At 38.5% G+C, this 16,073-nt stretch overlaps 1 protein-coding gene across 1 annotated transcript in view; it reads left to right on the plus strand.

Moving 5' to 3' along the window:
- DNAH6 (dynein axonemal heavy chain 6) overlaps positions 1 to 16,073 on the plus strand; it is a 222,450-nt gene that overhangs the window by 190,810 nt on the left and 15,567 nt on the right. The window contains exons 66-70 of the mRNA XM_030310984.1: positions 757 to 845; positions 1,596 to 1,742; positions 3,202 to 3,340; positions 8,201 to 8,320; positions 8,865 to 8,986. Of these exons, the coding sequence (XP_030166844.1) occupies positions 757 to 845; positions 1,596 to 1,742; positions 3,202 to 3,340; positions 8,201 to 8,320; positions 8,865 to 8,986 (617 nt within the window). The remainder of the gene's footprint in view (positions 1 to 756; positions 846 to 1,595; positions 1,743 to 3,201; positions 3,341 to 8,200; positions 8,321 to 8,864; positions 8,987 to 16,073) is intronic.

Genomic DNA, 16,073 nt, shown 5'->3' on the forward strand with positions numbered 1-16,073 from the left:
AGTATGGAGATTCCCCCAAAAATTAAAAATAGAACTACCCTATGACCCAGCAATTGCACTACTAGGTATTTATCCAAGGGATATAGGTGTGCTGTTTCGAAGGGGCACATGTACCCCAATGTTTATAGCAGCAATAGCAACAATAGTCAAAGTATGGAAAGAGCCCAAATGTCCATCGATGGATGAATGGATAAAGAAAATGTGGTATATATATACAATGGAGTATTACTCGACAATCAAGAAGAATGAAATCTTGCCATTTGCAACTACATGGATGGAACAAGAGGGTATTATGCTAAGCAAAGTTAGTCAGAGAAGGACAAATAAATGACTTGACTCATATGAGGACTTTAAGATACAAAACAGGTGAACATAAGGGAAGGGAAGCAAAAATAATATAAAAACAGGGAGGGGGACAAACCAGAAGAGACTCTTAAATATAGAGAACAAACAGGGTTGCTGGAGGAGTTGGGGGGGGGGGGGATGGGCTAAACGGGTCAGGGGCATTAAGGAATCTACTCCTGAAATCACTGTTGCACTATATGCTAACTAACTTGAATGTAAATTTAAAAAAATAATAATAAATAATTTTTTTAAAACGGGTTCTATAAAGATTCCTCCCACCTACATTTTAGAACATTTACAACATAAAATACTTAAACTAGTCTTTTTGCCATGATAAGTATTTGTTATATAAAAGTATTATTATAATTTAAGCATTTTCATTTTTTGTTGTTTTATCTTTGTTTTAAACAGACATTATCATCAAGGACACTTTTCGACTTTTTTTAAGTTCCATGCCTAGTAGTACATTTCCTGTTACAGTTCTCCAAAATTCTGTCAAGGTAATGTATGCACATGGTTGGAACGGCACAAAATGGCCTCAGAGTGTTCCCAAGTGCGTCCAGGGAACCCAGTCCCCATGTGTAGAACCACGTCAAAGTCTATGTGGCCAAGGTGGAGAGGAGCAAGTCAGTATCCCTGTACCTGATAGCATGCAGGGAAATGATTTCCCAAGACACTGCCACCCTTGTGTGCCCTAGTCTGTTGACCATTCAGCTCTATAAGAAAATGTCAAAGATTCAGAATGGTGAGAATGGGTCCCCTCCCAGAGTTAAGAGAATGTTTCAGCATTTGAGAGAAGGAAGGCCTATGGGTAGTATAGCTGCTGGATTTCAGTGCTGGAAGTTTCCAACATATGGGAAGCCTCTGCATATGAATGATCTCTCAGGAACAAGAGATGCCCCTTCCTTCCCTGTCCCATGTCATCAAGGACTGCAGTATGTTGAGATGAGTGGAAAATCCAATGCAGAAGGCCTGAGCATACTTTCTGGCCCATATTTAGACAAATGGACTCCAAATGAAAATAGTATGAGGTTCTGGTGGAGATGATTTACCCACTGTAGGTCTGAAAACCCCACCAGGCCCTACTTTCCAGAGACTGAGACTGAGCAAGACACAGAGCAGGAATGCCAGGAATGCGCCTTGGGCATCAGTTATCTCCATCCTTCCATGGCTTCAGTCTATAAGTATTATTCATAAATAATGTAAATCTATAAAATCACCCTCTGTGCCACATATGTGTCCAAATTCAGGTAACCAATGAGCCTCCAAAAGGTTTACGTGCAAATATCAGACGAGCATTTACTGAAATGACACCTTCGTTTTTTGAAGAAAATATACTCGGAAGAAAATGGAGACAAATAATATTTGGCATTTGTTTCTTCCATGCAATTATTCAGGTACACTCAATTTTGCTTTTCAATAGAAACAAGAAAGTGCATTATGTTAATAAATAAATAAGTAAAAAGTAGGAATTACATGAAAGCTAACAGGTGACATTATGAAGTGCTGAGGCCCCGTTCCGTGTCTGAACCCAAGTTGTTTTCACTCAGTGGCGGATCTCTGTGCTCCCCTCACCTCAGCCTCTCACAGCTGCACCTCCCAGCTCTACTCTGGTCTAAGGGATGCCATCCATCACCTGAGTAGATGCACAAGGTCAAACTCAAAAGCACAAAATTGATCTCCTCAGCTATGCCTCACTCCCAAATCTGCTTCCCCTCCACACTCTCCTCCTGAAATCAGTGGTCCCATCTCTCAGTCGCCTACAATCAAAACTTCAGGATTTTTATTACTCCTTCTCTGCACACACATATCATGTCAGTCATTGTTTTTCTTACAGTGGCTTCACTCTCACCTATTCCTGTTTGAGTGGGCTGACCACCCTTACATCTTCCCTGTGATCAGAGCCCCAAGTCCCCTGAAAGATGACCTTTAACTCAGTACTGCTTTCTGCTTCCGTCTGCTCATACTTCACTGCTGTGGTCTGGTGTCCATCCCGTGACCCTGCACTTAAATTCTGACTCTTCAACTACATATCTCTAAATGGTGTCTTGGTTAGATTGGCTGCCTGGGTTTCAACTGTGTATGGTCTACAGAGAAAGATTCTGTAAAGAAAAAACAAAGATTAAAGATGCAAGATATGAGATAAATAAGTAAACAAGGTCCTAGAGGAGATCTGAGAGGCTGGGACTAGGGGCTCCAGGTGTGAGGCCCTTGTTGTACAAACAAAGACAGCTGAGATGGAGAGGTAGCTTAAGACTTAGGGAAATTTTGAGGTCAAGAGGAGGAAATATGAGACCTCTGGTATAATCAGCAGAGTTAAGAAATTAAGGTGGGATAGGGAGATAACGACCATGTGAAATCATGAAACAAGGATTATGATTCTGTGTACCAGTTTAAAAAAAAAAAAAAAAAAAAAAGATGTCCTTGCAGAGAAGTCAGTATGTAATCAGCACATCGTGACATGACTAAAAGCCTAGGTGAGAGATTCCTTAAAACATCAGGGAGTCACTCTGTCTACCTGATGGATGATTAGTGTATTTTTTCCCCTATTTTGATGGGGAAACATTTTATTTTACCATGAAGGACAAATGTCCTTTTGACAGGTCTATTACATTTCCAGCGATGTCAAATTTTCTTTTGGAAATTTTGGAGAGGAGCCAGGACTAGAGGGATAGATGCCCTCCATGTTTGGTGAAAGACAAACTGAAAGCCTAGATGAAGTTAAACTGCATGATCTTAACTATTTTTAAAGAATGAAAATGCCCAACTGCAATAGAAACCTTTTATTTCTCAATATTTTACACAAAATTAACTTTATCGAATTTTAGGTAAGACCATTTTCATTTTCCGTTCTAGGAGAGAAAAAAGTTTGGCCCTCTTGGTTGGAATATCTGCTATGAATTTAATGACAGTGACAGGGAATGTGCTTTGCTGAACCTCAACCTTTATTGTCAAGAAGGAAATATTCCCTGGGATGCATTGATTTACATTACTGGTCAGTATGCCCACATGGGCAGGGCAGGGCCCATATGAAGATGGTGTCCTTCCCCAGTGGGAGTCGATAGTGGTAATGATGACTTGTGATAGTCCCTTTGTGAAGATAAGACCATGAAAAGAATATCAGGAAGATATTTGCACATGAAAAATGGGCAGATGTTTTCCCAAATAATAATAGCAAAAACATACTCTCTTGATGCATGCCAAGTACTGTGTTAAGCACTTCCCAAGAATTAGTAGATTTAATCCTCACAACAACCCTATGAGGTGAGGACTGTTATATCCCTATTTTATACATGAGGAAATTGAGGCACACAGTTTATAAATGGTGGAGCCAAGATTGAAATCCAGGCAGTCTAGCCTCCAGAGTCTGTGCTCTTAAATTCAAAAAAATCTGAATAGTGCTTGACCTGTTGATTCAGGTACACTTGTGAAAAAGGAAAATATATTTCAGGAATTACAATTTTTAGCAGATATTAATTGTGGCCTCATGGAACCTTAGTGCCAAGCCTGAGCAATGAAGAAATGATTTGCCCTGGGGAGTGGGGAAAGAAGAGCACTCTGAAAAGGGGCAAAATGGGAATGGGTGGTCTTCACTGGTGAGTAAGGGAAATGGGGAAGGACAGAGAGGTATCAGGTGATCTAGAGCTGGGAAAGGCAAATAAACCTTGGAAATAGAGGGCAGTGAAACAGTAGTGAAAATGAATGCGGACCCATCCTCAGAGTGGACCCAAAGGAGTGGTCTTGGAATTAGGGGGCTACTGTATACTCCTGCCTGCAGCATGCCAGCACTCCAGTGGGGCCAACACTGCTTACAAAATGGTGCTAGTTAGTTGACCTTATGTTGATGGCCAGCTTACTTTCAACAAAGGCATCGGGGCAGCTCAATGCAGGAAAGATAATTTGTTCAATAAATGATGCAGGGACTGTTAGGTATCCATCTGCAAAAGGATGAATTTGGATCCTTATCTCATATGCTACACAATAATTAATTCAAAATGATTGACGTAAGAGCTGAAACCAAAGAGCAAAGCAAATCTTTGTGACTTTGGGTTAGGCAATTACTTATTAGATATGACACAAAAAAATACAAGCAATAAAGAAAATAATAAGAATTTAAAAAAATAAATCCTCTTCATCAATATTTAATACCTTTACACTTTCAACAAACACCGTCAAGAAAGTGAAAAGGCAAGGGGCATCTGGGTGGCTCAGTCAGTTAAGCATTCAACGTCAGCTCAGTTCATGATCTCATGGCTCGTGAGTTCAAGCCCTGTGTTGGGCTCTGTGCTGACAGCTCAGAGCCTGGAGCCTGCTTCACATTCTCTCTCTCTGTCTCTCTCTCTCTCTGTCTCTCTCTCTCTCTCTCTCTCTCTCTCTCAAAAATGAAGAGACATTAAAAACAAAGTTTAAAAAAAATGAAAAGGCAAGTCACATACTGAGGGAAACTATTTGCAAATCATGTCTGTTAAGGCATTTGTATACAAAGTATATAAAAGAACACTTACAACTCAACAGTGAAAAGAAAAATCATCCAATATAAAAATGGGAAAAAGACTTGAATACACATTTCACCAAAGAAGATTTCCAAATGCCCAATAAGCATGTGAAATGACAGTCATTAAGGAAAAGAAAATTAAAGCCATAATGAGATACCACTTAACACCTACTAGGATGGCTATAATTTAAAAATGAAGCAAACAAAACTAGCAAGCATTGGTGACGACGTGGAGAAATTGGAACCCTCATATGTTGCTGGTGGCAATGTAAAATGGTACCACTACTTTGGAAAATTTTTTAAATACAATTACCATATGACCCAGAAATTCTACTCCTAGGTATATGAATGAAAAATGGCCCACACAAAAACTTGTACACAAATGTTTATAACAGTATTGTTTCATAATAGCCAAAAAGTGGAAACAACTTGAACGTCTATCAACTGGTGAATGGATAAACAATGTGGCATGTCCATACAATGTAACAACCAGCCATAAAAAGGAATAAAGTACTGATACATACTGCAACACAGATAACCCTCAGACACTCTGATAAGTAAAAGAGGTCAGACACAAAAATACTGCATTGTATGATTCCATTTACACGAAATTTCCAGAAAAAAAAAACAAATCTATACAGACAGAAAGTAGTTGCATAGAACAGGGGTAAAAGTGGGGAGTGACTGAAAAGAGGCACAAGATTTCTTTTGGGGGATGAAACAGATGTTCCAAAATTAGATTGAGGTGACAGTTGCACACAACATTGCAGGTTTACTAAAAATTGCTGAATTATACATGTAAATTTTTATGTGGATTTTATGATTTTTAAATTATAGCTCTTTATTAATTATAGCTGTTTTTTTTTTAAAAAGAACAGAGGCAAAAAGGCAATGCTTTATTCATAGGCTGGTATTTTAGGCAGTCATTTATGCATTCATCCAGGAAATGCTACCTAGTATGACTATGATAGATGCTAGAAATACGAAGATGACATAGACCCTGCCTGTCAAAATCTAACTCATGGCGTGGAGGGTGGAAATAATGATAAACCATATGTTAGGATAACTACCAAATCAGCAGAATGTATGTGTAGTGCTGTGGAAACTCATAAGGAGCAACTAGTAGTACTACCTGCGGGAATCTGGAAAAGTTCCACCAGGGGGCGATGGTTGAGATAAGTGCTTAACAGTTAAACTGCACACTGGGTAAGAGGAAAGTGACATAAAAGCCCAACAAGTTGAGGTGTGGCCTGACTATAGAAACTGTGAGTAATTCAGTTGGGCTGGTGCATAGTATGAAGAGGGGATGTGCATGGAGGGGAGCTCTATCCTCAACAAAGCTACAGAACATAAGGTGGGGGCACATCCCAAAAGGCCTATGTGTGTCATTAATAAGCTTTGGTTCTACTTTGTAATCAATGGTGGTCAATCTTAGCCCTTTGGCTGTAAAGGGATGCAGTAATTTATAAAGCTATAATAAAAGTAAAATGAAGGACTGAACAAGAAGATACAGCAACACCAGTGTGGAGACTAAAACAGGAGAGAATAAACAGAAATGCTGAGGACACTTTAAATCTGAGAAGGTATTTGGATGTATGGAGAGGTCTTAAAATTTTAGAGTGTAAGGTATAGCAATGTCTAAGTCCAAGAGACAGATCTGAGCTCACAATGGACAAGGGTAAAGCCAAACCTAAGGCCTATCCAGTTTGTATCAGGCCATCCCCCAGCCAGCCCATGGGGATAGGAGAGGAAGAAAAGATCCCACACTGGGATCTGCAATGAGACCCTCGGGAACTGCGATGTCAGGGCCAGGACAGGTAGTAGGCATCTCTGGTGGACACATTCCCCCAGGTCCCTTTTCTGGGAAGACCAAACCCAGAGGACTCCTCCCTAAAAGTGAGCCTAAAAAGTGGGTCATCTACTGTGAATCAAAATAGTGGAGTTCCTTTTTTTTACACAGTTTGATCCAAGAAAAGGATAAAACTCAATCTGGATGGAGGAGCACAAAGTCTCATGGTATGTATGGAAAATATTTCTGTGCTGCTTCTCAAGATGCAGATTTGTAGTTTGTGACTTAAAAAAAAATACTTTAGGGGAACTCTTTCCTCTCACCACTACTGTAGAAGTCTTAGTTTTCCTGGCCATCCTCCTTTTCCAGACCCCACCATGCAATTGAAGAAACTTGAGCTTACATTCCCATCTAGCCCCAAGGGTCCAAGAGGAGCTTCAACTTAGGTCAAGGCTGGACAGACACACTACAAAGATGTAACCAAACTTCGTGTCCCAAGATTTCCTAGAAAGTGACTGAAGAATATACCCCGGAAAACACAGCAGCATCTCTTTCCTCCCTCTTAGAATTGCTAATACAGAGATTTAGCTACTTGACCATCAGCTGTAATACCTACTTCCTCCCCCCTCTCCCTGAGTGGCTGATCCACCAAGACAGACCGAAGTTGCTTCAATGGGAGAGGGAAGATAAGTGCCCCTATAAGACATTGCTGTCTTAGAGGAAATAAATCATTGAGATTCCAAAGACTGAAATAACTTTCTTTCAACCAACCATCTCAGCTTGAAAGATAATGAAAAAGGTTTCTTCCTGACATAATGGAAGATATGGAGATGAGAAGAGATGAACACTTAGAGGATTCAGAAGCTGACAATGTCAGCAAACTCCTTCCAGGAACACCACAGTGGTGAATAATGCAGCAGTGGATCTGGAATTTTTCGAAGGAATTCTATCAGCAACAGACATCATTCCGATGCATTCCTACTTATAATTTTGGGATGACAGTGGAGCGTGCTGAAAGTAGCTTCTCTGTTGAAAGAAAGATGGTATACCAATAAGTTTTAATTCCCCATAACATCATTTCTGTGAGGCACACTGTCCTTTCACCTTGGATCTATCTTTCCTTCCTAGCTGATAAAGTATGTATACAGTTTGAATGCCTTGTTGTAAATGTCTTGGTTCCATTTATTTACTGGCCTTGAAAAGAAGCACTATTTCATGGAAAGTGTACATGTTTTAGAATACTATGATCCATGATTGGGTAAGACCCAAAATCAATATTTTAGGGGGGAAAAAAAGGAAGAAGGAAGAAATATGTAAATAAAGCTCAGTGACTTTGGTTTTGGTTATTTGGGGAAAGCAAAATAATTAAGCTAGGGTACATATACTAGGTTTTTTTCTGCTTTTTAAAAATCGAATTTTATTCTCTTTTGGGGGAGTAGTGGAAGGAAACTCTGACATGCTTTTTTCACTTTCAGTTCCAAATAAATGTATATATAAATACACCTGTTAGAATTTGGGTATATGCATATCAATGAAAAATAATATGTTTTAAAATGCAACCTCCTTTTCAGGTGAAATTACATATGGTGGTAGAGTTACAGACACCTGGGATCAAAGATGCCTTCGGACTGTCTTAAAAAGGTTTTTTTCTCCTGAAACATTAGAAGAGGATTATAAATATTCTGAATCAGGTGAATGACTTTTCAATATTATGGAAAGGACCTTTCTAAGAAGTCATCAACAGCATCTTTCAGTTTTCCATCTAGGAGCTCTCGGTGTCCAGTCACCACAACCCAGTCCTCACGCCCACCCACCCCATCCCCCTGCTTGACCACCTCCAAAACTGGTTTGGCAATGAAAGCACAAAAATGTCACTTTGAATTGTTTGTTCTAAAGTGGGTTGTATTTGGTCTAAACGTATTTTCAAAGTTATATAAATTTGGAGCCCTTCATAAGGCGTGGCTTTCAGCAGCACACCCCTGGATTCCCAGATTCTTGAAAGGTTCTGGAGGTCACCCAGAAATGTTAGGACACTAATCACATGCTCAAGGCCCCGAGAAAAGGGAGAGGACGAGGCACAGTAATGAAAGGAAGGAGGGTGGGAAAAACAATCCCCTTTTCTGTGGAAGGAAGTTGATTATAGCCACCATCTGAACAGGCAGAAAAGGACCAAACTTGGTGGTACAAAGCTTGTCTGTTTGAAATAGATTTGCCTTCTGTGTTTTCAATAAACAGGCATCTATTTTGCACCATTGGCTGATACCCTACAAGAGTTTAAAGACTACATTGAAAATCTGCCTTTAATAGATGATCCAGAAATATTTGGAATGCATGAAAATGCCAACCTAGTTTTCCAGGTATGTGGCTTTTAACTAAAAATACGTTTTAATATTGTGTATATAAACTTGAAACATCAATAATCACCTCACTAGTTCTGTAAATGATAATATCCTTAAATAAACAAAGTGAATGTTTCACCCCAACTTTGGCATTCGATTCCAATTTAGCCTGTTCCCTCTGGATCCTTCACAAAATCCCAAGATCATCGTCTTTTCTTCCCTGTTACTGGCCACCTCCCTCATTTCCTGGCCTCCTGCCGACTCCATATCTACCTGCTAGTCCAAAGGACTTTGGATGGTGATCCAGACAGTCCTTTCTCTTTCGTCCTTCTCCCCCCATGCTGAACAAATCTGGATGATATTACACAAAAACTCATGGATCCACAGATGATTAAGTTACAAAAGTATAGTAACAAACATCAAAAGCCAATAAAACAGTGTTCTTTAAAAGTGTGGTTCATCAAGGTCACCGTACCAGATCCTAACAGTAGGCCCCAAGAGCAAACTGGATAATTTCTCTGAGACCTTATGATGCCCCACCATCACCCCAGGGGTAGTCCAAGTTCCTCAGCATGGCACTCAAGGCTCCCCCATGACCTATGTACTACATACCTTTCCAGTTTATTCACCTTCCATGGTCAGGCATCTGTGGATAAACCAAAGCCATGAACTAAGGTATGTCCCGTACAGCTCTGGAATACTATATAGGTAGGGGACTAGGTTTGGCTCACAAGGCTGAAGGGAATCATCTTCCTTTTCAACTTAAATTTTGCCCATACAAGTGTTAGAGGGCGAGATCTACCTGGATGTCAATGAATCCACACAAAACAACAATGGAACTTCAGAAAAAAACTCCAGGAGGTCAATGCTCTGACACCTTATGTCATGATTTTCTACCATTAAAATTGCTTTGCTACTCAGCAAAGAGTTACAATAATGTCTTGTTTTTCATTATTATACTTTCAGGAAGGAAAAGAACTGACCAAACCAAGTGTTAATATTTACTTATATCTGACTGTTTGCTCTGGAGTGGGTTGGGCCTGGGGCAAGGGGTGAAAGAAGGGAAAGGGGAGTGTGGATATAGTAAGACTTGCTGCATCCTGTGAAAAGTATAGCACTGTTGGTAGAGGTAACACTCTTGGCAATGCGCACCTAGGAGTATAGTTTTGTGTTTTCCATTGGTTCAGAATGACTGAGAATGAGACAGCAAGCAGGTAGTGAACACCGTGGTATGCTTTTCTGTCTAGCCTCCCTTTCCCCATTTTTCTGATATTATGTGCCTTATTCCCATCTCTTTACTTTGGGACAACAGCCCCTTCCTCATTCCATGAAATTCTGGTAAGACCCCTTACCTTCAGAAGTGGACACGTGACTCAGGTCTGGCCAAAGGCAGCACTCCATCACCTCGTCACTCAAATTGGTCCATGGAGCAGGTACATGGACCATGTTGGGTGAGAGGGAGCTCTTCCCTAAGACATAGTATGTATAGATGCTAGGATGGGGGAAGGCCTTCTCTTTCCTTTGGAATCACTGGCTAGAATACTATATATGTGTAGCTGTCTGTGGTCTTACCGTTGACACCCAACCCATTCCTCCTACCACATGGAAGCAACTCATGTGCCATAAGAAAGAATGAGAGAAACTACAAAGCATGTATAGGAGAGAAAACATTAGGTCCATTCATGCCTGAGGCCCATGTGACTTGTGTTCCCTTCCCAGTGTATGAACCCACAGATTTCTTTTCTTTGATTAGCTGATTTAGGCTAGATAATTCTGCCTGTCATCAACAGAGTCTTTACACAAAAGACAGAAATGATTCCTTCCTCAGTCCAGCAAACTATACTCACATAGATGCTTATTAGAAACTAGTAAAGAAAATTGGACCTTGGCCTGTGCATATCAGTTGGAGATACAAGGCAGAAAGTGCCTCCCAAGAAAATAATAAGCATAAGTCGGGCACCATCTGTATAGACTGTCTCTGTCTAGGCACAAACATATCTCTGTTATCTCTCTTCTCATTAGAAGCTGAATAAATGGAAAGGAAAAACCAACAGAGGGACAGAGCCACCTGGGTGGCTCAGTGGGTTGAGCTTCCGACTTCAGCTCAGGTCATGATCTCATGGTTTGTGGGTTCGACCCCGCGTCGGGTTCTGTACTAACAGCTCAGAGCCTGAAGCCTGCTTCAGATTCTGTGTCTCCCTCTCTCTGCCTCTCTCTCTCTCTCTCACTCTGTCTCTCTCTGTCTCTCAAAAACAAATGAATGTTAAAAACCAACAAAGGTTGAGTAAATATGTGGAGGAAAAAAACATACTGAAGGATAGAGGATAGAAAACACCATCCAAAAGATACAGACTTGCCCTCTGCAAATCATCTGCTGTAAAAACAAAAAAATATGTAAATAAACAATGTGTTTTGGCATCTGAGATATGGTGGAAGACCTAAGCTGTATGAAAGAAAAAGCCAGAATCCAAGAACAGGCCAACATGTATATATGAAGGATGCCAGACTGGCTGTACTAAATACTTAAGGACTCTTCTAGCCAACCAAGAAGTCAAGAAATAAAATAGAAAAGCCATATTAATGATTAGCACTGAGCAAGGAAACCAAACTATTTAACTATAGCATTAAGTAAATAACTTCATATGTGCTTAGGACCCAATGAATATGTCTATGTCAAAAGTCATATTTGAAAGAATGTCTATCATGTAGCACATAATTTTAACACTCATGATCTAAAATCCCAGGTCCTGAGGCCCCTCTTTCAGGTAAGTGGATGATGAGTGTTATGACGGAGGTTTCAAAGCCAAGGACTAGAGATTGGGGAGGGATAGATTGGGAAGACTTTAGGCAATCCCATGGAACACCCCTCCACACATTCTGGATATGTGCTTGTACACAGGCATCTAAACATGAAGAACTAAAAGAACTGCCCTCACAAGACCTGTGTGAGAGCCATAGAAAGGTTCCAACAAATATACATGAGAAAGATACCATGTTTCTGAATAGAAGAAAAATCTAGGAAAATTATACATTTAACTAACCTTGGAATAGGAATTTCCATACACTAAAAAGCATAACAACATTACAAACAAACATTAGAAAAAGCCAATAGATATGACTATCTCAAAAATATAAGAAAATTAAGAATAATGACAAAGCAAGCATTTTTAAAACAACAAAAAAGAAACCTGAAAAGTTAACTGTCCACACGGAAAGACCATATGTTAGAACACAAGGTGAGTATCAATAGGTTTTAGAAGGCATATATCACACAAAGTATGTTCTCCAACCACAATGGGATAAAGGCAGAAGTCAGTATAACTTCTAGCAACCAAAACAGTGTAGTACTAGCATAAAGACAGACATAGAGACCAATAGAATAGAATAAAGAGTCCAGAAATAAACCTTCACATTTGTGATCAAATAATTTTTGACAAGGGTGCCAAGACTATTCAATGGGGAAAGCACAGTCTTTTCAACAAATGGTGCTGGGGAAATAGGATATCCACATGCAAAAGAATGAAGTTGGACCCTTATCGAATACCATATATAAAAATTAACTCAAGGGATAAAAGACCTAAGTGTAAGACCTAAAACAATAAAACTTTAGAAGAAAACAAAGGACAGAAGCTTCAAGACCTTGAATTTGGCAATGATGTCTTAAATATGACACCAAAGGCACAGGTAACAAAAGAAAGAACAGACAAATTGGATTTCATGAAAATTTAAAATTTTATGAGTCAAAAGACACTATAAAAAAAAAAAAAAAAAAAAAAGCAAAAAGGCAACCCACAGAATAGGAGAAAATATTTGCAAATCATATACCTGATAAGGGGTTAATATCTAGAATATTTAAAGAATTCCTTAAAACTCAACAGCAACAACAAAAAACAAACAACCTGATTCAAAAATGGGCAAAGAATTTAGTAGACATTTCTCCAAAGAAGATACACAAATAGCCAATAAGCGCATGAGAAGATGCTCGAGATCACCAATCATAGTTAAACACGAATCAAAACTACAGTGAAATAAAACATCATACCCATTAGTATGGCTGCCATCAAAATAACAGAAAACAAGTATTGGAAAGGATGTGGAAAAATTGTGACCCTTGTGTACTGTTGGTGGGAATGTAAAATGGCAGAGCCATTGTGGAAAACAGTAGTGTAGTGATTCCTCAAAAAATTAAAAATAGAATTAATATATGATCCAGCAATTCCACTTCTAGGTATATACCCAAAAGGACTGAATATTTGTACATCATGTTCGTAGAAGCATTATTCACAGTAGCTAAAACTTGGATGCAGCCCAAGTATCCATCGACAGATGATAAGCAAAAAATGGTATATACATACAGTGGAGCATTATTTAGCCTTAAAAAGGAAGGAGACTCTGCAGTATGCTACAACATGGATAGACTTTGAGGACATGATACTATGTGAAATAAGCCAGTGATATATAGACAAATACTGTATAATTCTATTTATGCAAAGTATTTAGAATAGTCAAAATCACAGAAACAGAAAGTAGAAAGGTGGTTGCCAGGGGCTAGGGAAAGGGAGGAATGAGGAGTTATTGTCTAATGGATAAGGGGTTTCAATTTTATAAGATGAAAAGAATTATGTAGATGTATGGTGGTGATGGTTGCACAACATTATTAATGTATTTACCACTGAACTGTATACTTAAAGATAGCTAAGATGATATTTTTATATTACCTGTATTTTAACACAAAGGAATTGGGGGGAAATGTTAATCTTATCATAGAATTACGTCTGATAAATCAGTCATAAAAACACTAAAAATCAAAAGTGTGAAAAATACAAAAATAATTTATAAAGATGTAATACAGATGACCAATGAATATATTTTTAAAATGCTCAACTCTGATAACCCTCCAAGAAGAGCAAAACAATGAGAAATTTTTTGCCTATTAAATTTGAAGACTTTTTAAGCAACGATATTCTTGCAAAGATAGATAGGTCCTCTGATACATTATTCTTGGCAGTATAAATTGATACAATGTTTAGAAACCAATCTAGTAATACTCAGTTTAAAAATATTCTTTTGGAAGGAGCACCTGGATGGCTCAGTTGGTTAAGCCTCCAACTCTTGGTTTTAGCTCAGGTCATGATCTCCCAGTTCTTGAGTTCAAGCCCTGCATTGGGCTCCACTCTGGCAGTGTGGAACCTGCTTGCGATTCTCTCTCTGCCTCTCTTTCTCTCAAAAATAAATAAATAATTTTTAAAAATATATTCTTTTGGAAATATATCATTTAAAGAATTTCAAATATAGTGGGTGAAATTCATATACAGATATTCTATTCAGCGTTTTATAAAATCTAAAAACTAGAAATGTCCAAAAAAAGTAGATACACAACTATATTAATTATTATGGCACATTTCATACCAGTCACACAGTCACTTAAAGCATGATTCATGAAGATTTTTCAGTGACATGAGAAAATGTTCATGAAATTGAAAAAGAATGAATCTACATAAATTGTATGGGCTCAATTTTTTTCTTCTCTTTTTATTTAGATTCAAGTTAGTTAACACATAGTGTAGTATTGGTTTCAGGAGTAGAATTTAGTGATTCATCACTTAAATAAATGTAACACCCAGTGCTCATCCCAACAAGTGTCCTCCTTTTTTAAAAAAATTTTTAATGTTTATTCATTTTTGAGAGATAAGAAGAAACAGAGTGCAAGTGGGGGAGGGTCAGAGAGAGAGGAAGACACAGAATCCCAAGCAGGCTTCAGGCTCTGAGCTGTCAGCACAGAGCCCAACGCAGGGGTCTGGGAGATCATGACCACGAGCCAGGAGATCATGACCTGAGCCGAAGTTGGACACTCAACCTACTGAGCCACCCAGGCACGCCCACCCCCCATCTCCCCGCCCAATACCCTCCAGCAACCCTCATTTTATTCGCTGTATTTAAGAGTCTCTCATGGTTTGTTTCCCTCTCTGTTTTTATCTTATTTTTCCTTCCCTTCCCTTATGTTCATGTTTGTATCTTAAGTTTCACATATGAGTGAAATCATATATCTCTCTTTCTCTGATTGACTTATTTTGCTTAGCATAATACACTCTAGTAATATCCATGTATGGGCTCAATTTTTTAAACTACAAGCACATATACAGAGAAAATATCCAAGTGGGGGAAACTAAAATTATAAATATCTCCGGAAAGCAGGATCATGAATATTTTTTCTTTATACTTTTCTGTATTTTATAAATCTTCAGTAATAAACCATAATACCTCTTTTAATGTTTATTTATTTTGAGAGGAGAGAGCACACATGTGGGGTGAGGGGCAGAGAGAGAGGAGAGAGAGTGCAGAGCCTAACACAGGGCCCCATCTCACGAACCATGAGATCATGACCTGAGCTGAAATCAGGAGTAGGTCACTTAACTGACTGAGCCACCCAGGCACCCCATACTTTTCCTAATTGAAAAAAATGTTATTTAAATAAAAGTATGTTCCAAAACAGCATCCTCATTATTTCTTCTTCATTTTTAGCTAAAAAATTTTATTCATTTTTTATTGGAGTTAAATGTATATAACATAAAATTCACCATTTTAACCATTTTTAAGTATACAGGTAGGTGGCATGAAAAACATTCAGATTCTTTTTCAACCAAAAATGTTTAAATGTACACTGACCACTATGTACAACTGACCCTTAAACATAAACTGCATGGTCCATTTATACACAGATTTTTTTCAATACAGTACAGTACTATAAACATTTTCTCTCGTGATTTTCTTAATAACATTTTCCTCTCTTTAGTTTACTTTAAGAATACAGTACATAATGCATATAACATACAAAATATGTTAACTGTTTATGTTATTGGTAAGGCTTCCAGTCAACAGTAGGCTATTATTAGTTATGTTTTTGAAGAATCAAGTTATATGTGGATTTTCAACTAAGTGGCCAGGAGGGGCAATGCCCCTGACCCACACATCGTTCAAGGGTCATCTGTACTGTGCATTTTGAATGAGTACATTTTACCAATTCTATCTTCAACATAAAATTTTCCTTTTTTTGACAGTTGCCATTATATTTATGTTAAGTAAACTGTGCTGCACATTATTTTTT

The sequence above is a fragment of the Lynx canadensis genome, chromosome A3 (assembly GCF_007474595.2).
Source record: "Lynx canadensis isolate LIC74 chromosome A3, mLynCan4.pri.v2, whole genome shotgun sequence".
NCBI lineage: Eukaryota > Metazoa > Chordata > Mammalia > Carnivora > Felidae > Lynx > Lynx canadensis.